Raw genomic sequence first — 27,749 nt, 5'->3', positions numbered from 1 at the left:
CCCCCAGATCCACTGCTCCAGTCCCCTCTCACTCCCTGCCCAGTCCCCACCCCAGTCCAGATCCACTGCTCCAGTCCCCTCTCACTCCCTGCCCAGCCCCACCCCAGTCCAGATCCCTGCTCCCTGATGTTCTGGGAGGCAGTGAGTAGAAAGGTCCAGTCCGGGCAAGTGAGGAGGACAGTTAGGGAGATGTCATCTCAGCCCATTCACTGCTGCCCCGGGTTTTGGGCTTACACCTGTACTTCCTGCAAGACCTTTGGGTCAGTCTACTTTGGATCTATAGGAAGGTTTTCCTGTGCTGGGAAAAACACAGGAAAAAATCCTACAGTTGTAATCCAGCTCAATTTTACAACCATTTCCCAGGCACCTGGATGACCTGGGTACCATGTACCCGAGAGAGATGGCAGGAGATATTACTCGGACATTAAGGAGTAACACACACTGCGGTTCTCCAGCAAGGCGGGCCCTTAGGGGCAGGCTTCGCCCCGCCTCCTTGTGTGGGGGTGCAGACGGGATTCCCCAGGCTCCACCCCACCTCCCTGTGTGGGGGTGCAGACAGGATTCCCCAGGCTCCGCCCCGCCTCGTTGTGTGGGGGTGCAGACGGGATTCGGGTGCAGACAGGATTCCCCAGGCTCCGCCCCGCCTCGTGTTGGGGCGCAGACAGGATTCGGGTGCAGACGGGATTCCCCAGGCTCTTCATGAGCGAGTCTGGAAAGCGCTCCACCCAGCAAGTGATGGGTCTGAAAGTGATTTTTGGCTTTGATAGTTACTAGATTTTGTTTTCCCTTCTTTAGGAGGAAGGTGGGGCTCTGTGCTTTTATTTTTAAACATCACCTCATTAATGATTTACTTGTTTGCAGTAACTCTGCCTTCAGACTCTAAGGCCTGTGCTCTAACGTGCTGATGAATTATGTGTTCATTACTTGAGTACTGCATAAAAAGCATCTCGATGCCTAGAAAAATTGCTCATGTAATAAAAACCTTTGTCATTTATTCATTTTAATACAATAACCGTCTTGTCTTGTGTGGTGAGTATGATTATCGCACCTCTGATGACAGCAATAATATGGGAGACAGTCGTTTTTACAGAGCTGAGCTATTGCTGTGTTTAGATTATCAGAATTTTTATTATGGTGCTAAAATGAAACTGATAACAAGGGAAAAGTAGCAGATACACCTGTAGTTCCCAGGGTCTCCGAGGCAGAGAGCCACAGTGATGGTGTGGTTCGGCGACCTCGCTATTGATCTACAAGGTATTCCGTGGTGCCTCCTCTGTGCACAGAGCCACACAGCAGGGAGGGGAGGGTGCCAGGCGAGGGACATCGCGGCATCATCTGAGGGTGAAGCAGTCAGTGGGAACATCTGGAGGCACCCCCGATGCCCCTGCTTCCCCATGGAGCATCTGTATAAATACTTCTGGGCTTCACTGAGTTTGGGGTGGGAAAAGGTCAATTTTCATTAGGCATGGCCCACCAGAGGGCATTGGGTTCATCAAAATGGCCAGCTGCCCATCTGATCCTTCTCCCTAATGGACAAGGGCTGCCTAGCCCAGGTCAGACTCCGGCCACAACAGGGCTTGCCCTCCTCCCGTGATCTGTGAACATAGTATTGCCAGAGGAGCAGGTCAAAGATCCCAGGTAACGCACCTGCAGTCACCTCCAGCATGGGTGTGCTGGCCAGGGCTTCCAGAGAAGCAGAGCTGGGGGATGCAGGTGCAGAGAGAAGGAGATTCCAATTAAGGAGTTGGCTAGGGTGATCATGGAGGCTGGTAAGTCATAAGATCTGCAGCCACAGTTGCGGTCCCAAGACTGATGGAGAATTCTCTTGCTTGTGGAAGGCTGGCCTTTTTGTTCTATTCAGGCCTTTGACTGATTGGATGAGGCCCACTCACACTGTTGAGGGCAGTCTGCTTTAGCCAGCGTTGGCCAGTTTAAATGGAGATGGTGATGGTGATGATGACAGTGATGAAGATAGTGGTGATAGTGATGATGGTGGTGATAATGGTGATGGTGATGGTAATGAAGATGGTGGTGATAGTGATGATGCTGATGATGATGGTGTTGGTGGTAATGGTGATGGTGGTGATGATGATGGTGATGTTCATGGTGATGGTGGTGATGATGATAGTGGTGATGGTGGTGATAGTGTTGTTGGTAATGGTGGTGATGATGGTGTTGATGGTAATGGTGATGGTGGTGATGATCATGGTGATGATGGTAGTAGTGATGGTGATGATGATAGTGGTGATGGTGATGGTGATAAAGATGGTGGTGATGATGATGATGGTGTTGATGGTGATGCTAGTGGTGATGGTGGTGATGGTAATGGTGTTGGTGGTGATGATGATGGTGGTGATCATCATGGTGGTGATGATCATGGTGATGATGATGGTAGTGGTGGTGATGATGATGGTGATGGTGGTGATAAGTGTATGATGGTGATGAAGATGGTGGTGATAGTGATGATGGTGTTGATGGTGATGATGGTGATGGTGTTGGTGGTGATCAAAGTGATGATAATGACAATGATGAAGGTGAATAATAATGTGATGATGATGAAGGTGATAGTGATGATGGTGGTAGAGGAAGAGAAAGCTGCAGCCACCTTGTCTTGAGCACTTCCTATGAGTCATCTAAGTTACAAACATCTTTGTTTTAATCCTCTCAAGAATTTTCATGCAGTAGGTGTCATACCCACTTTATAGATGAGGAGACCAAGAATTAAGAAGGTCAAAACTTGTCCAAAGATACACTAAAATGTGGCAGGATGAGAACTTGAACCCAGAGCTCTTTATATCCCAAACCCATGCTTATAATTGTTGATCTGGTATCTTCACCATGAATTTGTATATTCTGAACCCAACTAAATTGCTAAATCTCTTGGTGTCCGCTGAAATCTTTGGTAGCACAAGAATATATGTGTGTAGAACATTTCTGTTGCCAGTTTGTATACATTATTTAGAAAATAAGACATGCTGTTCTCTGCTAAGTAAATGTTATGCCAAAGGAAGACTCTATCGGTAAATACTATGTAGTAAAACCATGTAGTGCGGTGGCTTTCTTTATGTGTAAAAGGCATGTTTTATTGAGATTGGAAGAGACAATGTCTTTTGGATAGGTAAGCAACTGTTGGAGGAAGCAAAGTCACTAAGAACGATTATTTTGTTTGCCACTGTTAAACACGTTAGCCTATTTTCTTCTTACGTTATTATTTTCTACCAGATGTCTGAAGCAACAGGCTCCCTGGAAAACCACCTCATTGTCCACCACAGCTTGAGGATCATGGCTGTTTCATGCCCACTTTCCACTGGAGTGCAGCATCATCCACTCCCACACTGTCCTCTCCCCTCCTACACTGCCCTCAGAAGCCATCCCCATTGCCACCTTGTCAAGTACAGGTGTCTGGTGGATAGCTGGATTCATGGATAACTGGTATGGCTTGAGATAGGTGCTGGCTCTTGAATCTTAAAAAGATGGATAAAAATACAAAAAAAAAAAAGATGCCTCCCCCAAACCCCAGCGACATGAATTAAGTGGATCAATGATGGTGGAGAGGCAAGTGAGAGTTAAAGCAGAGAGACTCCTGGGAAGTGTCATTACAGGGTCACAGGTCTCACCTAAGGAGGTGAAATTCCCATCATTTTTTCTGTACGCTGAGCCGACTGCCGTCTGCCCTGATAGAAGATTCTATGTGCGCATGTGTTCGTATTTCTAATATTGACATCATTAACTTATTTGGAATTAACCAGCATGAAAACTTGGTAGAAAAGAAGTCTTGATAAGAAATAGTAAGTCAGTACCAAACAAGAGGACTAGGTCACATTTAATCCAATTGTAGTGATATCTAGAAGGGGGGGAAATCCTTTCATGTGGAGGCCTTTTCATCTGCAGCCTTTTCCCTGCTTAGTCTGTAAAGGAGACACTAAGTTGTATAATAATACTGGGCCATGTGCCTTGTAAGAACAGATTTCACCCTCCTCCTAAGACCACAAAATGAAGTTAAATTTTCTGAGTGTTGACAGCTGAAGCACGAGGTTTCTTCAAGGACGGTGTTGAAAACTCAGGTCGTCTTTCCAAACCTCACTCCTTTCTGGGACCCTATGGCCACTTTCTTTATCCCATAACTACAGCGATAACTGGGTTTATGGCATGGGTTGATTTTTCTCACTCTACATAGTTTTTAAGTTGATTATTTTTTTTTCCTTTCATCCCTCCTTCATTCCTTCACCCCATGACTTTAAAAGTATCTTTATAGGCCAGACACACTGGCTCATGTCTGTAATCCCAGCACCTTAGGAGGCCAAGGTGGGTGAATCAGTTGAGGCCAGGAGTTCGAGACCAGCTGGGCAACATGGTGAAACCCCATCTCTACTGAAAATACAAAAAATTAGCCGGGCGTGATGGTGCACGCCTGTAGTTCCAGCTGCTTAGGAAGCTGAGGCATGAGAATCGTTTGAACCCAGGAGGCAGAGTGAGCCAAGATCATGCCAGTGTTCCCAGCCTGGGCAACAGAGAAGGAGTCTGTCTCAAAAACAAACAAATAAACAAACAAAAACTATAATAACACCAAAATGCAGAGTGATAGATCTAGCTCTTGCCCCAACACCAAGCTTCCTCCTAAGAATGTTACTGAGCCCTGACAAAGGACAAGGCACTGTTCTCAGTGCCTCACATAAAGATCTCGGTTAATACTCACCCAAACTTAGGAGGGCGAGACCATTTTTATCTCTGATTTACCAGAGGGGAAACTGTGGCAAAGAGGAAGTTAAGTGACTTGCCCAAGATTACAAGGCAGAAAATGGAAGCAGAATGTGAACCCAGCTGGTCTAGACCCAGATCTGACTCCCACCTGCCATGCTCCAAGGCATTGCTGTTACATGATCAGCTGCCTACTTGATTCTCAAACTTGTCGTGTCCAACCGAACATCTGACTTCCCTCCAACACCATCTCACACTCCCCATGGGCTTCTCCAAAGTTAATGGCAGCTCTGTCCTCCCGCTGCTCTGCTCAGGACCTTGGAGCTCTTCTTGATGCCTCTCTTTGCCCACATCTCACATCCGATTTGTCTCCAGATTTTGTCAACTATACCTTCCGAATAGATCTAGAAGAGGCCGCATCTCCCACCGCCACGGTGTGCTCTGACCCCAGCCACCGTGCTGTGTTATCGCCACAGCCTCCTCATGGTCCTCCCTGCTTCTGCCCTTGACTCCTTCTGCAGGCCACACAGCAAGAGCAAGGGGTCCCTCTAGAATGCACGTCAGACAGCGCCCCTTCTGCTCAGAACTCCCGGATGGCATCATCCCTTCTCACGGGGGTGGAAGTCAGAGTCCCTGTGAGGTCTTCCTGGGCCTCCTGGGCATAACCTGCTCCCATTTCCTATGAACTTCCTCCTTGCTTGCTCCACACCTGCCATCCTGGCCTCCTTACTGCCCCTTGGCCATGCCAGCGAAGCTCCTGGCCCAGTGCCTCTGCCTCCCTGGGCACTCCTGGTCTTTTCTGGCTGGAATGCTCTTGCCTCAACACCCACGTGGCTTGTCTCCTCACTCCATCCAGGCCTCTGCTCCAGGGCCACCCTGTCAGAGAAGGCCTTGCTGATGCCCTTAAGGAAAACTGCGTCTATGAGAACAGCACCACCAGCCCCTGTGCTAAGGAGAACATGTACAAGACAGGGCGGTGATGGGGGCGGGGGTTTCAAGAATAACACAGGTGGAGATTTTATATAAGCTGGTCAGTGTTCCAGGGAAGGAAACATTTTCAGCAAAGACCTCCACAAATGTTTGTTCTCAGGTGAATTAAGTAAGCCACTATTTCACACCTACTGCATGCATTAGGGTGCGCTGGGTCCTTCGAGACACGTTGATGACCTGGGATAGCATTCACTCACCAGGCTGCCGACCTTGCTCACCTGGTGGCCTCATGCCCTCCTACCTGTCTCCTCACCTCTGCTTTTGAGCAAGGTAGAGGAAAATGTGCGTAGCTGTTACCGTTTAAGAAGGGAGAAGTGTGTGTGTGTGTGTGTGTGTGTGTGTGTATGTTTCCTTATTTTAAAAAAATGATACAATAAATAAAAAATGAACAAATGTGGGGAAGGAAGAGGCCAGGATGGAGGGATAGGAATAGAAGCTGAACATCTCAGAGCAGGCCTCGGTGGATTTGACTTTGAAATATTTTTACAGAGTTATCCTTTACAATACATTAACAAAGCAATCCCTAAAAATCAAAAGCAAAATGGAATCAACAAGTCTGTCTATCAAGTTGGTGACATTGCTACACAGGGGGGAATTATTTTAAGTGACTTTAAGACATGATAATTTTTCTTATATATTCCTGGTGGGATATAGTCCAAGACCAAACAGAAAAATCATAACTACTTTCAGTAATCATGTTGTTTGTGATTTATTGGTATTGCTATTTTGAGACGTTGTTTGTGTCTTGTGGTATAAAGCAAATGAATAAGTATTGAGGACCAGGATTATTGGTATGGGAGAAAGGAGATACAGATGTGAAATCAATGATTTCCACTACTTTGTAGTCCTCAATTTGGTTTTAGATATTAATGTGAGCTCCTGATATATGACATCTTTTTTTAAAAATGTGTTTCCTAGCTCTATCCATTATAAGGAAATAAAAGACCAGCCCAATAGCACTGAACACCCAAGACCCTAGGCTGTGACTTCTAAGAAATTTTAATTCCACACAGGAAATGTACAAGATGAGACCAGAACACTTTGTCACACCAGCAGACAAAACGAACACTCAGAGATGACAGGGTCACACCCAACAGGACACCCAAATCAACTTGAAGATGCTCCCATTGGTCAAAATGGAACCGTTTCAGTATAGCAATTGCAGCAGATAGAAATAGATCTAGTAGGTTAGATTCATCAGTATTCTTTACAAATAAATAAATCTCACAGGTCACCCTTGAGGAAGCTAAGTAACCAACTTATTATTTTGAAAACAGGAAAATAAAGCAAAAGAACTAAGCATTTTCCTGACATTTCTACATGCCCAGTGCCTCCAGGTAATGTGATGGGAAGTTGTACTTCATAAAGTTTTCCACCTGATAAATGAGGTAGAGGTGATGAAGCATTTCTATTTTGTGATATTTAATGAAATAACATGTCTAGACAATGATCATTAGTGGGGCTGGAGTGGGAGGGACGAGGGTCCTGCCCGGCCGGCCCTGGGGCTGGGAGGCAGGTGTGGGAAGTGCAGGTGGGTGGTTCGGTGTGTTCGGCAAGCTGACCGAGACTCCCATTAAATGCTGTAGAAACCCTTGCAGGCCCCAGATCTCTGAAGATTTTTTCTGTCCCCCATAGCCCTGCCCCCATGGCCTGCCCCTTCATGGGGACTGCCCCCCAACCCCACTCCCGCAGTTCTACCCCCATGCCCCACCCCCACACCCCTTCACATGACCCAGATCCATCTCCTTGGAGCCCCCCGCCCCAGGTGAAATTGAGCGTGCCTCCTGTTCTCACTAGACAGCAGCTCCGAGGGAGGCAAGCGAGTCCTCTCTTGTCAGAGGCCACGTCCCGGCACCTGCGTGTCACGGCACATCCCGGGGCCCAGCGTCCTGTGTAGAAAATACTCAAGTCCATCCACACCCTCTGCCTCAGAGACGGCGGGCCCTGAGCATTCTTCCCCAGGACCCTCCCTGGACGTCCACCGCCTGCCGCACTCCACCTGTCCCCCGGCATTCAGGAGGGCAGCACGCACCTCCCAGGGCCTCTGCTGTCTGGCCCAGGGCCACTACCTCCCAGGACCCCCAGGACCTGGCCAGCCCAGGTTGCTGGTGAGGTAGGGCTGATGCTGGTGAGGTAGGGCTGGACTGACAGGAGCCCCAGAAAATCTGCAGCAGCCCCACCTCCCAGGCCTCCCCCTCGCTGAGCTTGCCCATCTCAACAGACGCCCTAGCGTGAGCTCCGGAGAGACACCGAAATGAACATGGTCCCCCTTCCTCTCCCATTCAGCTCTTCCCCCGAGGCCAGAATCCATGCAGGCAGGCGCTGCAGAGCGGCAGGAGCGGGCAGTGCTGGCTTCACTCCAAGGTCAATTACTTCTGCTTCTGGGCGCCCTTTCTTGCCCCTGAACATCTTGCTGTTGGTCACGTGCGCTGAGTCTCGGACCTGCAGAAGCTTGCTAACTGCTCACCTCCGCTCCTCTATCCCAACGCCCTGTTTGTTGATGGTGCAGGAACCTGCTGCTGCAATTAGGACATTGAAATGTCAGTTGGGAGGGCTCCTGGAGTGGGGGTTTGAAGCTGAGCTCTGAAGGCCTCGAGGGCAGGGAAAGGGAAGAACCCTGGGAAAGAGGGCTGGGGTCTTGCCCCTCATGGAGGCGCTGGCTGCCCTCAGCTCTTGGGGGAGCTTTTGTGAATGGAGTTTGCTTGAAATCCATCTTCTCAGCCCCCCTCACGGGCCTCACACTGGCGTCTGTCCCTGGCAGACCAGGCAGCCAGCGCTTCCTTCCTGCGGCTGCCCTGACCACATCTGGCCTGGGAACATGCCCTGCACTTGAGGATAAATGAACATGAAATTTCAATTAAAAGGATAAATCATGGTGATGGGTCCTCGTGGTGACCAGCAAAGACCTGGCCCACTTCCAGGCTGAATTCCAAATGAGAAACAGCCATTTCTTTGTAAAAAGTTGTCCATTTTAGCGAGTAGTAAATTCTCAAGGGAAGAGCCCCAGGCCTCGGTTAGCAAGGCCTGTGCTCAAATCCCTGCACCTGCGGAGGCTGCATACCTTCCAGGACGGGTGAGTCCCTTGGCCACGGCCAGGCCTGACACCCCAAATGTGCCACTCCCTGACCTTCCATTAATACCAGCTTTTCACTAACTTCTGCTCTTATGCTTCTCCTGAACCACACAGCAGATCCCTGTCCTCATCAAACTTTGATGCCGAACGAAGCAAGTGTCCAGCAGGCCACAGTGCAGCCCTTTCCCCCTCAGGACCCCAGGCCCACCGTGCACACCCCCATGTGGTCCCTCCAGACTCCTGGGCTGGGTTGGGGAACAGGGATTCCTCCACAGCATACCACCCGTGCAGTGGGATTCCCAGCGTTAAGGGGAGAAGGTGTCACTGGCACGTGGTGTGCCCAATCCTGAATCCTGCACCCCTCCAGCATTTGCCTTCATTCCCACAGAGGTTGAGAGGCTCATGGCTTCCAGATGGCCATGAGATGTGGCACAGGCACCCGATAGGCAGGACAGGCTGGGAGCCTTGGGCCTGGGCAGGAGCGGCTGGAGCCTGCCTGTGTCCATTTCCTCCTTCCATCTCCTTTGGCTGGGGGACCGCCTTGCCCACTCGTGCTACAGGTTGGGTGGATGCTGCTGCCATCCCAGGCCTGGTAGATGTGCCTGTTCCAATCTCCAGCCATGGCAGCTGCTTCAAGGTTGGGATAAGATCCAATGAATGTCTGCCCCAGGACATTCGATGGAGCTGTCTGGAAAGAGCCACCTTCCCTACTGAGGCAGGGAGCTGGTGAGTCAGAGCAGGGGCATTGGGGCCAGGACACCTGGGTTCTGGATCCCAGCTCAAGGGCTTGTGAGCTGTGTGATCTTGGGTGAGTGACTCAACCTCCCAGTGCTGGAGTTTCCTCATCTGTAATGGGGAAGGACTGCATATGAATGGCCTTGTCTGTTTTAATGGCACTGCCTTGTGGGGTTGTGGTGATAAGTAAGTGAGTGGATGGATGTAATGTGCCTTGTGTATTAGTTCATTTTCACACTGCTGTAAAGATACTACCCAAGACTGGGTAGTTTATAAAGGAAACAGGTCTAATTGACTCACAGTTCCACAAGGCTGGGGAGGCCTCGGGGAAACTTACAATCAGGGCGGAAGGCAAAGGGGAAGCAAGGACCTTCTTCACATGGCAGCAGGGGAGAGAAGTGCGAGCAGGGGAAACGCCAGACATTTATGAAACCGTCACATCTCTTGAGACTCACTCACTGTCATGAGAACTGCATGGGGGAAACCGCCCCCATGATCCAGTCACCTCCCACCAGGTCTCCCTCTCCACACCTGGGGATTACAAATCAAGATGAGATTCAGGTGGGGACACAAAGCCTAACCATATCACCTAGGGTACTGCCTGGCACTGTGAACTAGTTAGGGAAGCATCCATTGTCATTACCATCATCACTGGTTCTACGACCTCTATTTCTGTGCCCCTGACACTGATGCTATTACTAGTACTGTCACAATTGTACTATCAGCCTATTGCTGTTACCCCTCGGGCTGCTATGCTGATGGGATATAAGTACAGAAGTGTGAGGCACCAGAAGGGGAGAGTACCTGTGAGTCTGAGGGGTGGGCTGAGCGAGTGCTGAGAGCCCCATCAGAAGGGACACCCTCGTAATGGACTGAGCATGGTACTCAGCCCCCATGAGTGAATGAGCACTGTACTCACCCCACATGATCCAGCCATGCCCGAAACCCACACCACTTCAGGATAGCAGCCAGTACATTGCCTTTTTGCTTGAGCCAGTTACAGTGGGATTTCTGACGCTTCCAATGGACAAGACCTAAATATGCCATCATGCAGTAAAAACCTAAATTAAATCCTTTTATTCTTGTGGTCTGGGACCTCCAGGCTGGATATACAGATATTTCTTGTCCCTTGTCCCTTGTTTCATTCAATCATCCACTCTGGTTTGCAGAGCACTTTCTGTGTGTCTACTAGTGTGCAGAGCTCTCTTGGGGAGACAGCAAACATAGTATTCAGGCATTATTACTGATTAAATTAATAATTAAACCAATACTCAGCCCACATTTAGTGACATAGTGTAGTACTCAGGTCTCATTGTTGACAACACAAAAAGCCCAGATTTATTCACAAAGATCAGTACTCAGCCCTCATTTATTGACAAAGCTCAGTATTCAACCCACATTATTAAGCAGAGTACTCAGCCTTCATTACTGACTGAGCACAGGACCCAGACCCTGTGACTGACTGAGCACAGTACTCAGCCCTCATAACTGACTGAGCACAGCACTCAGCCCCCACGAGTGACCGAGCACAGCACTCAGCCCCCACGAGTGAGCGAGCACAGCACTCAGCCCCTACGAGTGACCGAGCACAGCACTCAGCCCCTACGAGTGACCGAGCACAGCACTCAGCCCCCACGAGTGACCGAGCACAGTACTCAGCCCTCATAACTGACTGAGCACAGCACTCAGCCCCCACGAGTGACCGAGCACAGCACTCAGCCCCCACGAGTGACCGAGCACAGCACTCAGCCCCCACGAGTGACCGAGCACAGCACTCAGCCCCCACGAGTGACCGAGCACAGCACTCAGCCCCCACGAGTGACCGAGCACAGCACTCGGCCATCAGCATTGAATTACAGACATCGCAGATCCTCAGTTGCCATCTCTCATATACTCTTGGCAACAGCTCTGCAGGCTGGATTAAAAAAATCCCATTTCCAGATGAGATAAAACGTTTTCACTGTTGGCAACAGCTCTGCAGGCTGGATAAAATAATCCCATTTCCACATGAGGAGATAAAACCATTTCCCAAAGTGAAGAGCCAGTGAGGAGGCGCCCCCTCCTCCGTGTCTCCGTGAGCCCTGCCTGGAGGCACAGGGTGGCCTGAGTGGGAGACATCCATTCTGGCAGGTCTCCTTCCCATTGGCCCAGCGTGGGTCACATGTCCTTTCTGGCCAATCACAGTGCCCCGGGAGCTGCACTCTCATTGGTCCATGTGGGGTCCCATGGCTGTCCTGGGGCCAGGTGGGAGGGTTCCCCCACGCAGCCCACGCAGAGGGCGATTTCCAGAGACTGGCAGAAGTGGGTCTCCACAGGCAAAGCCTGGGCTGACGGCAGCTGCCTTCTCTGGCCCGACTCCAGCCTCATGGCTTCCTCGCTGCCCCTAAATGCCCTCCTTTACTGCCCCTTGCCCCCCTCACTCAGCTGCCTCTCCTTCTGGGGCCTAAGGCCTGGGATCTGGGGCCTGGGGTCCGGGGTCTGGCCTCCATCTTTTCTGCTGGACTCTGGCCCCCTTGGACTCCCACCACCCCTGCACCTGTGCTCCAGCCCAGGCAGGGTCTAAGCTCCCTGCATCTTCCAGCCCGGCCCCCAAGGGACAGGACCCTGCTCCCTTATCCCCAGTGGAGTGGCACATTTACAGCAGCAGACAGGTCCTGTTAGAGGAAAGTAGACATTGTGTGACAAGACCTTCCAGAGGCAGGTGGGGACGCGTGCATTAAATATCAATGAAGGTTTTCTGACGAGACTCCTGACTTCTCATGTTGGAGCCAGAAAATGACAGGGACTAATCAGGGGAGGGCATGGGCGACACCTCTGAGGGCGAACACGCCGCACTACAGGTTGTCACTTCGCGCTGCCCATCCCCGCAGTCCCGGCCCCTCAGGCTGAAACAACAAAGAACCCATCTCGGCTTTGGACTTGGCTTTAGTTGTGTGGCTCCCTGACAGACAGAGCTATTCCTAGCCCGAGTCAGAAGGAGAAGCTGCCTCCACTCTGGCTTCTGTGCAGTGACAGCCCTTGTTAGCCATCAAGTTCAAGGAGCTCCTTGGATGCCTCAGATCTTCCCCAGAAAAGAATCTCTCACTCTTCTGAGCAGCTGTCCAGGCACCGCTGGAGGCTGGTACTGCGTCGTCATAGACCAGCTTCCTGAGCTTACAGTCCAGTGGGCGAGACAGAAAGAAGGCAGGCAACAAAATAAGAAAATAGTGTTCGTTTTTTGTCTCGTTTTGTTTTGTTTTAGAGAGATGTGGGCTCACTGTGTTGCCCAGGCTGGTCTTGAACTCCTGGCCTCAAGTGATCCTCCCACCTCAGCCTCCTGAGCATCTGAGTCTACAGGCATGTGTCACCATGTCCAACTAAGTTGTTTTTTATTTGTTTTTTATTGTCTTTAAAGACAGGGTATGTTGCCCAGGCTGGTCTTGAACTGCTGGCCTCAAGCAATCCTCTTGCCTCAGCCTCCTGAAGTACAGGGATTACAGGTGTGAGCCACCGTGCTGGCCAGTGTTCTTAATTAAAAAAAAAAAAAAATAGCTGGCCATGACAAGGGCTTGGATGACAATTCCACTGGGTGTAGTGGGCACTGCTAGTGTAGCCAGGTCCCCTGGGAGCCAGCCACCCAGCCCCTGCCATCATGAGGTCGACTTGCTTTGCTCATGATTCACAGCAGACACCTCCCAGAAGACGGAGTGGGGCTGAGGGCAGCAGCTGTGCTGGGAGGTGCCTGGGAGGAGGGTTGGCCCACAGAGGCAGCCTCCTGGCCTCAAGGCTCAGTTCATACACCAGGGCTTCCCGTGGGGTGAGGCTGAATGACCCAGGCTGAGACATCACTCGTCCCTCCCGCTGGTTCTAGAGGCTCTCCCTAGTCAATCACTCATACGAGAATCCCTGTCTTGGGCTCTGTTTACAGGGACCCCAACCCGAGACACAGGGGTCCAGAGGTCCAGGTGGGCCTCTCTGTGGCTGAGGCCCGGCCCTGAGCGCTGCAGTCAGGTCACCCTCTGGTCCGCTCTCTCCTGCCGGGCTCTGTGCTAAGTGCTCCCCAGACAGCACCAGGTTAGGCAGAGGCTTCCAGTTACTGCACCTGCGAACTCCGACTGTCCCGAGCGGAGGGACCCTGCCAGAAGGACCCTGTCTGCTCACAGGCTGGAGGGGAAGGCCGGACAGTTGGGTGGCCCCAGGGCTCTGGGTCTTGACCGGGCTCTGGCATTGCAAGGAAGGGCTCCAGCTGTGTTTCCACTCTGGACTCATGACTCCAGATCCACATTGGTGAGAGAAGCTGATCGACCCAGCTTAGCTCCTGGGCCTGCCCATTGGCTACAGGGAGGGTGAGGCACCTCGGCTGTATTCCCAGGACCACTCACCATGGGAGAACAATGACGCCCCCGGAGTAAACTAGGTCTTTGTTTCCAGCAGAGCCACCACCGCCAAAAATTCAGGAGGTGCCTCTCTCTGTTAATTTGATGCAACCTGAAGGGCATTTTTGAGAAGGAGCTAATTCACGATTCCCCACCGGGCAAATCTGTGAGAACATATTCATGCCTTTTATTAGCATTCATATGACTTTGAGGGGCTTTTTATCATTGCTAAAACTCAAAGTATGTGTGAACAGTTCCGTAGGAAGGTGTCAATGTCACACAACAAATGACCTCTCACATCACATCCCGGGCTTTTCTGCTCATTACAAGAACCTAATTGAAAGTAATCGAAGGCTGAATTTCATCATGCATGAAAAGTATTTCAGAAAATGCAAGAAATACAAACATCTTCAAGCCTGTTAAGTAATGTTCAAGAATCAAGGAAGAGTAGGGGGGAAAACAAGTAAGAACACTTACCCAGCCCCACATTTGTCCCATTTATTGAATGAGAACAGGTTTCACGTCGCAGAATCTTGCTGGTTATCCAGCACCGTGGCAAGGGCTTTGGAATTACACTTTGCATCAACCTAGAAGAATCTCACACAGCACAGGGTTATAATTTTATAATCACTTTCCATTGAAGTGAAGTTCTAGTCCAGGACCTTGAAGAGAGACTTTTAAAAGTGTGGGTGGGGGGGCCTGGCACACTGGCCCATGCCTGTAATCCCAGCACTTTGGGAGGCTGGGGCAGGAAGGTCATGTGAGGCCAAGAGTTTGAGACCAGACTGGCCAACATAGTGAAACCCTATCTCTACAACAAATTTAAAAATTGGCCAGGCGTGGTGGTACACACTCTGGGCCTAGGTACTCAGGAGGCTGACCTGGGAAGATCACTTCAGCCCAGGAGTTCACGGCTGCAGTGAGTCATGATCATGCCACTGCACTCCAGCCTGGGCAACAGAGCAAGACGCTGTCTCAAAAAAATGGAGATTCACTTATCACTGGCATCCCCCAAAGCTTCATCTGTAGAGCTGGTTGGGGTGAGAGAAGGGGCCAGGATGGTCGTCTGCTGTGGAGCGTCCGGGGGCCCTGAGAAGACACTCGGACCCTGTGGATGGCAGGGAGGGAAATATTCTGCCCCCTTCCTGCTCTCAGAGGCTGCTTAGGCGGGCAACGTGACACTGAGACAGGAACTGGGAACTCTGCCCGGGTCGTCATTTACTCGTGAACCTTCATCACATCCCTCGGCCTCTCTGGGCCTCCGTCGCTCCATCTTCAGAATGGGCCGGGTGAGACGGTCAGGTGGGGCTGGCGCACTGGGATTTTTTTCAATGGTCCCTTAAGGAATTCCAGGGGTGGGAGGTGGAGGTTCCTGGGTCTCCTCTTCTGTGCCTGCTTCAGGGCGAATGAGGAGGTTTCTGAAGCTGTGGTAAGGACACATAAGTCTGGGAACTGTGATTTGCCCTAAGGAGCCCGGGACAGACACAGTGAGAAGCAGGCTGAAGACCAACCTTGGGAAGCCCCAGTGACGCCATGGTGAGGGGAGAACAGAGCACCCCCCATGGGTCTGTCCTTCCCCAATCCTCCCCAGCCTCCAGGAGCCTGCTTCCTCCTCTTCCTTGTGCTCTGAGACCCATGTATCATCCAGGCCGGCCCTCTGCAGGTTGCTGGGTCGGCCACACCTCTCTTCCTCCCTCCTGTCTCCCTTCTCTGTGGCCTCCCTTCCTGTTCATTTTCCCTGGTGCAGAGGCTCCCACATTCTCTCCAATCACTCCCCAAGCCCTCACCTCCATCCCCACCTTTCTCTACCTGCTCACTGTCTCTTCCTCTGGGTCTCGGGGTGGCCCTTTCTGCTCCAGGGAGGCCTGCCTAGGGCCAGGACAGCCTTGGTTTTCCCTATGCAGCTGAGTGACCAGGACAGTCTACCTGCCTGTTTGCCTGTCTGCCCTGCCCCCTGGGCTGCCTTCCTTGTTTCACTTGTTTGTCCAGGAACTGCTGGGCCCTAGCTACCAACAGGCCATCCCTGGGGACCGGCAGCCACGTGTGTGTTCCTAGGGCCTGGAGAAGGGTGTGGAGGGGAAGGCAGGAGGTAGGGATGTAGGGAGGCCCCAGCTGTGCAATGCAGGCAGAACAGACAAACCCTGAGAAAACCCTGATGTTGTCGGCAAGAAAACCAAGAAGCTCAAGCGGGAGCATGGGCCAGGGCCATGGGGAAGCTACAGGTGCAAATGGGCAAGTCGCCTTCTTCCCTCCAGGCTCCCGTGAGACTCAGATCCTAAAAGAAAATGGCCTCTCTCGGCTGGGCGTGGTGGCTCACACCTGTAATCCCAGTACTTTGGGAGGCTGAGGTGAGCATATGAATTTATTAACATTAAATTCATATTACGGCTCACACCTGTAATCCCAGTACTTTGGGAGGCTGAGGCGAGCAGGTCACCTGAGGTTGGGAAGCTGAAGACCAGTCTGGGCAACATGATGAAACCCCATCTCTACTAAAAATACAAAAATTAGTTGCGTGTGGTGGGTGGGGGATGGTGCCTGTAGTCCCAGCTACTTGGGAGGCTGAGGCAGGAGAATTACTTGAACCCAGGAGGTGGAGGTTGCGTTGAACCAAGATCGCACTACTGCACTCCAGCCTGGGTGACAGAGTGAGACCCTGTCAGGGAGGGAGGGAGGGAAGGAGGAAGGGAGGAAGAAAAGAAAAGAAAGAAAGAAAAAGAAATAGAGAGAGAAGAGAAGAAAGGAAAAGAAAAGAAAAGAAATTGTCTCAGCAGGCCAAGTGCAAGTCCGCCTGCCTGAGTCCTGTGCCTTCGGGATGGGGCAGGACGGCCACGGCACCTGCTGACACCATCCAGAGCTTTTACTCGATAGAGAGAGGGGAACTGCTCCAGGCAGCTCAGAACCCCCAACAGGCTGCAAAGGCGAGGGCCTGCGATCTGTTTTCCTGGAAACATCTCTGGGCTTGATATATCAGAAGGAGAAAGCGGAAACACTTCGCTGAAGAATTACATCCTGCTGGAAGAACTTGATCCAGAAGATTTTAAAAGCATCTTTAAAATGCTGGGACAGGAACCAAGGGAGGCTTGATGAGTGGCAGGGCAAAGCCCATGGCACCCCTTCCCATTCTGAAAGGATATCCCACTGGCTATGTGTGGGGGAGTGTGTGTGTGTGCATGAGTATTATGTTCTGTGTGTGTGTATTCGTGCGTATGTATATTTGTGTTTGTGTATGTTTGTATGTGTATTGACTGTGTGTGTGTGGTGTGTGTGTATGGGTGCACTGTGCATGTGTGTGCGTCTATGTGTGTTGAGTGTGTGTGTATGTGTATTGTGTGTTATGTGTGCATGTGTTTGTATGTGTGTATTTGTGTTTGTGTGTGTATGTACTTGTGTACGTGTATTGCGTGTGTGCATATGTGCATGTGTGTGGCGTTTGTGTGTTTGTGTATGTTTGTGTATTGAGTGTATGTTGTGTGTTGTGTGTGTGTACTGTGTATGCATGTCTGTGTTTGTCATGTGTACATGTTGGTGTGTTTGTGTGCATAGTGTCTGTGTGTATTGTGTATTTGCGTGTTGTGTGTTTATGTATGTGTATTTAGTGTGTTTGTGTTGTGTGTACATGTATGTGTATAGTATATTTATGTGTTGTGTGTGCATGTGTGTGCATGTATGTGTGTTGTGTGTAAGCATGTGTGTTTGTGTGTATGTGTTTGTGTACGTGTGTTGTGTGCGTATGTATGTGTACATGTATGTGTGTTTGTGTATGGGTGTATTGTGTGCTTGTGTGGTGTGTATGTGTGTAGTGTGTGTGTGTGTGTGACTCACTGACTCACTCTGACCCTGACTTTCTCCAAGGCCTTCCTTGCCCAGTGCCCCGAGGGGTCTCCCAGACCTTTCTCTCCTCTGCAATCTTATCCTGATATACAACAACAACTTGAGGGGGTGTCACTCGTGGGAAAAGCCCTAATTCTGAGAGTGTCCATGTTCGTCTGTGAGCTGACGAGAGAGACCTTCCCGACCGTGCACGTGCTCGGGGACAGCTCTGGCTGGCAGGAGGCCCTGGTGCAGGGGCCTTCCGGATGGGTGGGTCTCTCCCTCCCCTGGAATCTGGGTGTAACTCCCCAGCTTCCGCCCTTGAAAGCTTAGGGACTCCACCTCCAAGGTGTCTGCGATTCAAAACCACACAGGGTGACTTTTCTCCAGTTTCAAGTTCATTTCAAATCAGGCAAATCCTCCTTCCTGGGGGAGACTCTGCCAGAACTTTCTGTGTCATCCGGCCATTTCTGAGGACGAGAACCAGCCTTCGAAGCAGAAGTTCCTGGGGGAACGCTATCGCGGAGCCCGTAAGTTATTTTAATGTAGACATCACTTTAAACTCACCTTTCACCATCTGTTCTGTCCTCTAATAACAAATGCGGAAGCGCATGGGTCTCCGCGGCATCCTAAGGCGATCGGCGCGCCGTAGGCCTGTCTGTGCTCTCTCTTCACGGCCCATCGTGGGCTTCTGAGGTGTCTTTCTCATTTGCCAGACACAAATCAGGGGGAAAACTGCTCTCCCCTGATCTGGTGGATTCACTCGCACAGTATTTCTTCTTAATATGGTAAACTGTGGGAGAATTCAGAGCATTTTGAGAGCCGATGCTCAGAGCCCCTAGACGCACACCACCCGCAGCCACTCGCTGCCCGCTGTATTTCAGAGGCCGCCAAACTGGCCTGGAGAATAAGCAAATGTGGCCTGATGGCCAAAACGTAATGAGTCTTCCTTGAAAAAAAAATTATCTTTAAATAGGTGGTGGATTTTTTTCAGCAGTCTCCTCATTAAATTTCCCTGTGGAAGAGGGATTGGTTCGTCCAAGCTAGCAGTAGTACACAGTGAATCTGTAATCCATCCTTCGGACTGCTGCAGGCCCCAGCCCTCGCGCCTACAATCCATCCTTGCCTCCCTGTCCCTTGCCTCCAGAAGACCGGATGTGGCTCCATGTGTTCTCCTCAGCCCAGTGCCACTCAGCCACTCGAGGGCCTACTGTGTGCTCCGAGTGCCCTTCTCCTAACCCAAAGCCAAAGCAGCGTCCATACCCATCAGCCTTCGGAGAAGCGCCGGGCTCCAGGACGGCAGGATTGGTGGGCTCCATACTCCACCTCAGCTACCTGCTCTCCTGGGAATGTGTTCTCTTAACCTTTCTCCCACGCCAAGGGACAAGTCGTTGGAGGGGACAGGAAGGGGCGTTCCTCCCCTCTGTCTAGATGTTGCCCCATATACCCTGGTGACCAAACTTGGTGAAAACTCTCCATGGGTGGAGAAGTGATGGGCCTTGCCCATGGAAGGCCTGCAGGAACACCGTTGCTGGTGGCCTTGGGCAGTAGAGGGAGGGGTGATTATGGCTTCGTGGGAGGCTTTTCCCATCGACCGCTGAGGGGCCCAGACCCGCCCTTCCCTCGGTCGCTGTCTCAGAAGCCCTGCTTGGTGTGTGCGGCTCAGGGCAGAGCCCGGAAAGGGCCCTACCTGATCATGGGAAAGTAAGGAGGTGCCTTGCGGGGGCGGAACAAAGATGCTCCTCACGGCCTGCGGGTGTGTGCACATGTGCACAGGAGTGTGTGTATGTGTGCACGCACATGTGCACAGGAGTGTGTGTATGTGTGCACGGACATGTGCACAGGAGTGTGTGTATGTGTGCACGCACATGTGCACAGGAGTGTGTGTATGTGTGCACGCACATGTGCACAGGAGTGTGTGTATGTGTGCACGCACATGTGCACAGGAGTGTGTGTATGTGTGCACGCACATGTGCACAGGAGTGTGTGTATGTGTGCACGCACATGTGCACAGGAGTGTGTGTGTGTGCGCATGCACGCACGCACCACGGGCCTGCAGGCCTCCTCTCCTGGCGGTGTCTCCCAGCACGTGAGCAGCCCCCCATTGGCACTGACCCCCATGGCGCCTTTGTGATGGAAACAGCATCTCCCTCTTCCTATACGGAAAACAGCTTCTTTGCTATTACGACACGAGACAGTCTTGGGGTGGCCGGTGTGCCGGGCACCGCGCTTCTGCACATAGGAACAGCTCTGGTGTGCAAATGCTAAATGCTGGTTTAAGAAAGATGTTCTCCATCAGGCTGAATTCTCTACAAATTGGAGTTTTTCCAGGGGATGACTTGCTTTCTTTGATACGAATTAAGCTGGAAGGGATACTCTATCAAACATGCTTTGAGCCTCTCCGAAGGCTCGCCTATGATTGTCATCGTGCTGCAGAGATGAGATGCCTGGTGAGAAGCCAGCCCTCTGTCTCTGAGATAAGTGCTACTCAGGCACAATGAAGCAGGCTTGGAAGTCGCTGCTGCATCTGCTCACTGGCATCTGCTGGGTGTGACACTGAGGCCACACGTGGGGTGGTTGCAGTGGTCACACTGTGTGTCATCAGAATTCAGAATGCATCTGCACTTCAAGGTCTGCAAGCTTCGTAAAACCGAGGGGGCTGCTTTTTCTCTCTCGTTCTCTGCTCTGGAAAAGTTTTCAGAAATTCCAGGGCAAGCTGACCTGTCTTGAGCTCTTTTAAGAGGAATTTTCTGAAGTCATACGGTATCTCCAGGTGTGTGTTCTCTGCTAGTCAAGTTTAAAATTGTATATTTTCTCAAAAAATAATCAATTTCATAACAATTTTCACCTGTGCTTGCATACCATATAGCAAAGAAAATGCTTTAAAAAAAAATCTTATCTTTTTTCTCTGACGTTTATCAAAGACGCAGCAGTTTCCTGAGGACTTTTCACCTAACTACAGCTCTGGAATCTATCGTTGTCCGGATTTTTCTGTTTTCAGATTCTTTCTGTGTCATATTTATTGATGACTTTGGTGTCTGCTGCTTCCTGCTTTCTCGTTTCTTTCCTTGTGGGGTTGAGCGTTTGGTTCATTGGCTGTAATTCCATTTTGATTATGAAAACATTCAAGGTGATGGGTTTGCAGGGACTCAATCTCTGGGTTTCACTGTATCACAGTCACATAGTTATATTATTATTAAACAAAAGAAATATTTTTAAAAGCCTCTAAAAATAACTTTGGTTCCTGTTGACCCAATGGTTATTTTGCAGTGTCATTCAGGTTTCTAAAAGGTCTTTTTTCAGTTTTATTATTAACTTTTAATTGCATCATTTCAGTTGAAGGTCCTAGTCAGGCCGAATGCAGCAGCTCACACCTGTAATCCCAGCGCTTTGGGAGGCCCAGGTGGGAGGATCACTTAAAGCCAGAAGTTCGAGACCAGCCTGGGAAACATAGTGAGACCTTGTCTGTACAAAAGAATTTCAGAAGTTATCCGGGCATGGTTGCCGGCACCTGTAGTCCCAGCTGCTCCAGGCTGAGGTGGGAGGATGGCTTGGGTACAGGAGGTCAAGGCTGCAGTGAGCTATGATTGCCCCACTGCACTCCAGCCTGGGTGACAGAGTGAGACCTGTCTCTAAAAAAAAAAAAAAAAAGTCCTGTTCCATTTTGTTTTGGGGGTATTTTGGGGGGTTTTCACTGCGGCCCACTGTATTATGAAATGTGATGGTCCTGTGGACTTTGAGGAAAAAAGTCGTGTGGTCTAAAGACACGCTCAAAGTTGAATGCAAATCCATTCACTCCACCTTCTTGATTTCACCTTTCAAATCCCCATGGCCTCTCGCACTTCCCTGAGGGACCCCCAGGCTCTGTGAAGCGCCGCTCACCTGTGGTGGGCTGGTGACCACCAAGTCCCCCTCCCCATTACAGGAGGTTTCGCCTCAATGGAGCGAAAGACGTGCATCTTGTTTTTAATGCTTCCAGGGTCCTTTCTGTTTCTCCAAAACTTGTGTGAATCTCACTCTCTGCTCAAAAACAAAATGAAGCCTTTCCCTAACCCTTCCCCATCCCAAGTAAAACTCAGAGTTTCGTGTCTGCCTGTGTCGTTCCATTTCCTCCCCCAGTTAGTGGCCTTTTCTAGCTTCCTTTGGACTTGGGACCCAGATAACCATCATTAAATTGTTTTCTAAACAATTAGAAAGGCTGGGGCACACAGGCATTGGGTCCTAGTCTTTTCTTTCACTATGGAGGTTGCTCATTTTCTTGCCTTTGTCTCGTCCTGGGTTTGACGTCAGAACGTGAGGCCATTTTATACCATCATTTCCATTGTTGTCACCTGTGCTGCGGATGTCTGCCAGGCGTCCCGCGTTCTCGGTGTGTTTGCTGAACTCGGAATATTAGACCTGCACTTCCCTGTTACTGACGGGCCCTGGACCTGCCGTCGGCAGCTCTCAGTAAAACCCTGACCGTCGATCGTCCTTCCAGTTCCCAAAGTGGACGAAAGATCAGCTGTGGTCCCCATCATACCTCAAAATGGTCGAGCTCGAGGAACTCATGGGAGGGGATGAACGTCAGAGGTAGGGCCCCGGGCCTCACCTCACCACAGGCTGACCTCTTCTCGCTGCGCTCCCGCCTTTCAGATCCGGTCCGACAAGGACAATGACATCCCCATCCGGTACAGCATCACGGGAGTGGGCGCCGACCAGCCCCCCATGGAGGTCTTCAGCATCGACTCCATGTCCGGCCGGATGTACGTCACGCGGCCCATGGACCGGGAGGAGCACGCCTCTTACCACGTGAGTGTCCACGCCCAGGTGGGAACCGGGCCCTGGGGCGGCGATCTCAGCCCCACCAGGCCTTGGCAGGTGCCCCCAGCTGGGCCATGCCTGTCCTAATTCTACGGGTAGCGCTCCAACTTTGACCTGGAGCAGAATCCTGGGAAGCTGGGGAAACTCTAGGTTGCTGGGCACTGTCCCCCGTCTCTCCAGGGTGGGCCCAGGGCAGACCTGGGAAACTGCATTTCACACACTCCCCAGGATGCAAGTCAGGCCTGGGCCCACACTGGGAGAACCACTGGTCTAGAAGGCCTCCATCCAGCTGGTCTGCTTTGGACGGCTCTGCGGGGCAGGGAGTCAGGGAGCTGCAGTGCTCCCTCGGGGCCCCTCATGCTGCCCTTGGCCCCTTTCTCTGAAGCACGGCCCATTGTCCCTCCCACCCTCTCCAGGCTGGGACATGCGTCCTGCAGGCTTTTCATTTCCTCTGACGTCTCTCGCAGCAGCAAGAGCCTCTGAAAGGAGAGCCGCGCTGGTTCCCTGTTGCGGGCTGTGCACGGAAAGAGGTGGGGCTGTGGCCTCAGCTTCCGGGGGGCGGGCCTTCTCCTCCCAGGCCGAACTGACCCTGGCTGAGAGGAGGGGGCCTGGGCCGCGGTGAAAGCAGCGGCAGGTGCACATCCCTCCACCTCAGGGTCCAGGGCTGTCCATCGTGTGTAGGTGAAGGCTGCACCAGCAGCACAGAACAGGCTGGAGCCAGATCGCGAGGGTCACACCCAGACCTGCCCCTGGCCAGGTGTGAGCTCTTGGGCAAATGATGTCGCCTCTCCTGGCCTCAGTCCCTGTTCCTCCTCATGGGCTTGTTCTGAGGACTCCAGGGTTAACCCGGGTGAGGCGTTCAGCACAAGCCCGTGCTGTCAGGGCCGTGTGCTCCTCCGTGGTAACTCGGGAACAACCATGGAAGAATCAGCCCTGCCTGGCAGTGTCACCTTGCTCAGCTCTACCTTCGCTGGGCTTCAGCCAGTGGCACTGAACAGGGCCCAACCCTGCAGCTTCTCACGTCTGCAGCTATTTGTTTTGGGGTCCGTTCTTTCCATCTCACTCTAGAAGGAGGCTGCACAGGGGCAGGGATCCTCCAGCTTGTCCACGCCAGATCTCAGGGCCAAGAACAGAGCCTGGCCTTCGGGGGACTCACTAAGCATTCAGAGAAGGGAGGATGTTGATGGGAGAAGGTCGGTTTTGCTGTTTGGCCACAGGGGCCTCCCTGACAGCCCCCGAGGCACCGTCTGAAGCAGGGGCGGAGCTGGATGGATCCTGGGGAGCCCACTTGGGAGGTGGCTGCCCTAACCCCCATCTGCACTGGGGCCTTATCAGTCCCTCACGGCTGCCTCCTGGGAAGGCTCACACCTTGGCTGGGTGCTGGGGAGACCTGTTTGACAGTGCCTGGGCCTCGTGTGCTGGGCCCTCCAGGAGTGGCCGGGGCAGAACCACAGAACCAGCCAGAGACTCTAGCTGATGCCCACAGACTGTGCAGCAAGAGACAGGCCCTCAGCATGGCCGCTGGCTCCCACAACAGGCTTTGGGCTGCCGTCAACACGCGTCTACAACAGGCTCAGGAATCGGAACTCAACAGCCCTTACTGCCAAGAAATAGCTACAGACCAAGGACTTAGGGAGAGACACAGATACATGCACACAGAGATAGAGATACAGAGACAGACAGGGAGACAGAGACACAGAGAGAGACATAGGAGACAGCGAAGAGAGACAGGAAATACAGAGACAGAAGTAGACTGACCGTGAGAGACAGATTCAGAGACAGAGACTTGACTCTAGCCTTGCCAGATCTAGATGTGGGGCAGGGGGAGCCAATCCTTCAGCTCTGTGAATTCCTGACACGTGTTTCTGTCTTGTTTTTTTAACCAAGGCAGACTTGGAGCTGGGTCAGCCCACTTCTCGCTGGTGTGGCATTGCAGATGCAGCCTGTGGCTGTTGGCTGGGGCATCTGAGGGGCACCAGGAGTGCTGTAGGGCTGCCAGGTGCCTGTTGCAGGAGGACTCAGGGCCCAGCGCTTGCTGAATGCACAGTGATTCCTGGGTGACCTGCACCAGCAGGAGGCCTCCTCCTTCCATTTCATCTTATAATTCCTCCTGGAATTCTGGAGCTCAGAGCTGGCCCTCCCTGCAGCATCCCCGATGAGCTGTGTCTCCTCCGTGGATTCTCACCAGAGGCAGCCTTGGCATTCCCACCGACTCCCCAGAAAAGGTTTCAGGGCTCAGCTACCTCTGCACACAGCACGGCTAGGGGACAGGGACCTCCAGGGCCACCGCTGGACAGTGCCCCCTCCATGCACCTTGAAGCCTGAGGCACAGCCTGCAACCCAACCTGGGAGCTTTGCCCACAGCAGGGGTCCAGGTGTGCAGGGCCAGAGGTTGGAATGGGCACTCCAGGGATCTGGGTCACCCACCCCTCTGTGATTCATTCCCAAGGCCCTCCTCTCATGCACAGGTAGAAATTTTCAACCCACCATGTGCAGAGACAGTGGCTGGCACTGGGGAGGAATCCAGCGCCCCCACCATCTCCTGCCATGCCATGCAAATACACTGTGTAAACATGTGGTGCAAACATGCTGTGTAAACATGTGGTACAAACACGCTGTGTAAACATGTGGTGCAAACACGCTGTGTAAACACGTGGTGCAAACATGCTGTGTTAGCCCTTTCGTATTGCTGTAAAGAAATACCTGAGGCTGCGTAATATAGAGAGAAAAGAGGTTTATTTGACTCACGGTTCTGCAGGCTGTACAGGAAGTGTGGCCCCAGCATCTGCTTCTGGGGAGGCCTCCACTCGTGGGAGAAAGCGAAGGGGAGCAGACGTCCCACATGGCAGGAGTAAGAGAGAGAGAGGGACGGAGGTGCCAAGCTCTTTAAACAACTGGCACTGGAGTGCACTCAGAGCAGGAACTCATGCATTACCACAAGGGCAGCACCGAGCCTTTGACAAGGGATCCACCCCCATGACCCAAACACCTCCCACCAGGCCCACCTCCAATACTGGAGGGCACATTTCAACATGAGATCTGGAGGGGACAGAACATCCAAACCACCGCACACATCTCCATTCATCTGTTTATTCTTTCTGCCTGATGCATATGCAGAGCCTTGCTCAGCACCAAGCTCTACCCAGGAAAGGCGTGGTGCCTCTGTAGATGGTCCTGCAGCAAACCCCCAGAAAGATGGGGGTCACAGGCTGGTGGGGACCAGGAACCTGGGTCCCACACCTGCAGGGGAAGCTGAGGTGCCCCCGAAGACTCCTGTCCCTCATCACGATGCCCTGAGGCCCCCCGCACTCCCCACCTGAGCTGGCCGTGGAGGAAGATGAGGGAGCCCAGGCCGGGGGTGGGGGGAGCTGCTGGTGAAAAGTCAGACCCACCTGCCCCAGCCACCCTCGTGGCTTGTCACTGTGCAGACACTTTTGCACACATGTTCCCTTCCCTTTTGTTTTTCTTTTGTTTGTTTTTTGAGACAGGGTCTCGCTCTGTCACTCAGGCTGGAATGCAGTGGCACAATCTCAGCTCACTGCAGCCTCAACCTGCCAGGCTCAAGCAATCCTCCCACCTCAGCCTCCCAAGTAGCTGGGATTTTTTTATTTTTTTATTTTTTGAGACAGAGTCTCACTTCGTCAGCCAGGCTGGAGTGCAGTGGTACTATCTCGGCTCACTGCAACCTCCGCCTCACAGGTTCAAGCGATTCTCCTGCCTCCGCCTCCCAGGTAGCTGGAACTACAGGCACCTGCTACCACACCCAGCTAATTTTTCTGTATTTTTAGTGGAGACGGGGTTTTGCCCTGTTAGCCAGGCTGGTCTCTAACTATGCCTCCCAAAGTGCTGGGATTGCAGGCGTGAGCCACCGGCCCATGTTCCTGTCTGTTTCCTGCCTCAGCCCTGAGGCTTCATGGTTTTCTCCCCGCTTTGAAGATGAGAAATGCAGTCATCCCACATCACCAGCGTCTCTCAGTGCCTCCTGCACACCAGGTTCTGGGAGCAAGCTTGTGGAGATCATCAGTTTTTATCATCCTCATTTCCCATTTTCAAGGTGAGGAATGGTGAGCCCTGAGATCTGGCCAGGTTCCAGCCTCCTCACCCTTGTAGGGACGGCAGAGTCAGCAGGAGATGCGAGGCCCAGACTGGAGAAGAAACTGCATCATCTGCCAAATTCTGGAATGAAGCCCTCGAGTTCCACGTGTAGCTAATCTCTCTGTCTTACTGAGATGGAGGCCTTGGGGATGCCCGGCTTTCCTGCCCTTCGCTGGAGAAGGAAGCCCCTCCCTTCAGGCATCACAGTCCTCATTAGACTCCATTGTGAATCCAACTCTGGACTTCCACCTTGTAGGATGCCCACCAGGGTCTTTGGGGACAGCTGTGCCAGCCAGCAGGGGTGTGTTAGTTCTCTGTGCTGTGTAACACATCGGCACAAACTTAGTGGCTGAAACCACACCCTATGAGTTCACTGTGCTATAGGTCAGAAGTCAAGATGGGCTTGGCTTGTGTTTCTGCTCAGGGTCTCACCAGGCCAAAATCAAAGCGCCAGCCAGCCTGGGCACTCCCCCAGCCCTGGGGAGGACCTGCTTCCAGGCTCACTGGGGCTGCAGCAGGTCCAGATCCTTGTGGTTGCAGGACTGAGGTCTCCATGTCCTTGCCGGCTGTTTGGGGGGCCACAGCCACCCCCTGAAGGGCACCTGCATCCCCGGCACGTGTCCCCTCCACTGTCACCCAGCGAGGTGCATAGGATGCCCGCATGTCCCTCTCTCCTGCCTGCAGCTGGGGAACGCTCAGCTTTCGAAGGCCCATGTGTTTGGATGGCGCCTACCCAGCCCTGTCTTAAGGTCAAAAACGTAGCCCAGTGGAGAGGGAACACATCTATCTTCACATCTGGGACCAGCGCCTGACATCCTTGGGGCCATCTTAGAGTTCTTCCTGCCTCCCCAGTGCCCTTGGATCCTGTTCCATTTTCCACCCAGCTCTGTGGGCTGAGGGTGGGGAGGACGCAGCCAGCCTGTAAACATTCAAACACACAACACGCACGAGTGCTCACTGCTGGCTTTGCAGGGCGATGCTCCAGAAGATTCCTTGAAGGATTCCATCAGTTGGACACACTAGCTCACCCAGCCACATGCTGTCATCTTCCAAAAGCTTTCTCAGCTTCCTGAGCCTCAGTTTCCTCCTCTGTAAGATAGGGACCAAGACAATGCCAATCTCACAGATTCTGATGGAAACTGAAGTTAGCGTGTATCAGGTTCTTATAGCACTGCCTGGCCCTGAGC

General features: G+C 52.1%; 1 protein-coding gene across 1 annotated transcript in view; it reads left to right on the top strand.

Moving 5' to 3' along the window:
• CDH4 (cadherin 4) overlaps positions 1-27,749 on the top strand; it is a 693,168-nt gene that overhangs the window by 576,512 nt on the left and 88,907 nt on the right. Inside the window, exon 5 of the mRNA XM_050745081.1 lies at positions 22,300-22,455. Within this exon, the coding sequence (XP_050601038.1) occupies positions 22,300-22,455 (156 nt within the window). The remainder of the gene's footprint in view (positions 1-22,299; positions 22,456-27,749) is intronic.

The sequence above is a fragment of the Macaca thibetana genome, chromosome 10 (genome assembly GCF_024542745.1).
Source record: "Macaca thibetana thibetana isolate TM-01 chromosome 10, ASM2454274v1, whole genome shotgun sequence".
Lineage (NCBI taxonomy): Eukaryota > Metazoa > Chordata > Mammalia > Primates > Cercopithecidae > Macaca > Macaca thibetana.
Note: the sequence above shows the minus strand (reverse complement) of the source record. Positions and strands in the feature narration are given on the sequence as shown.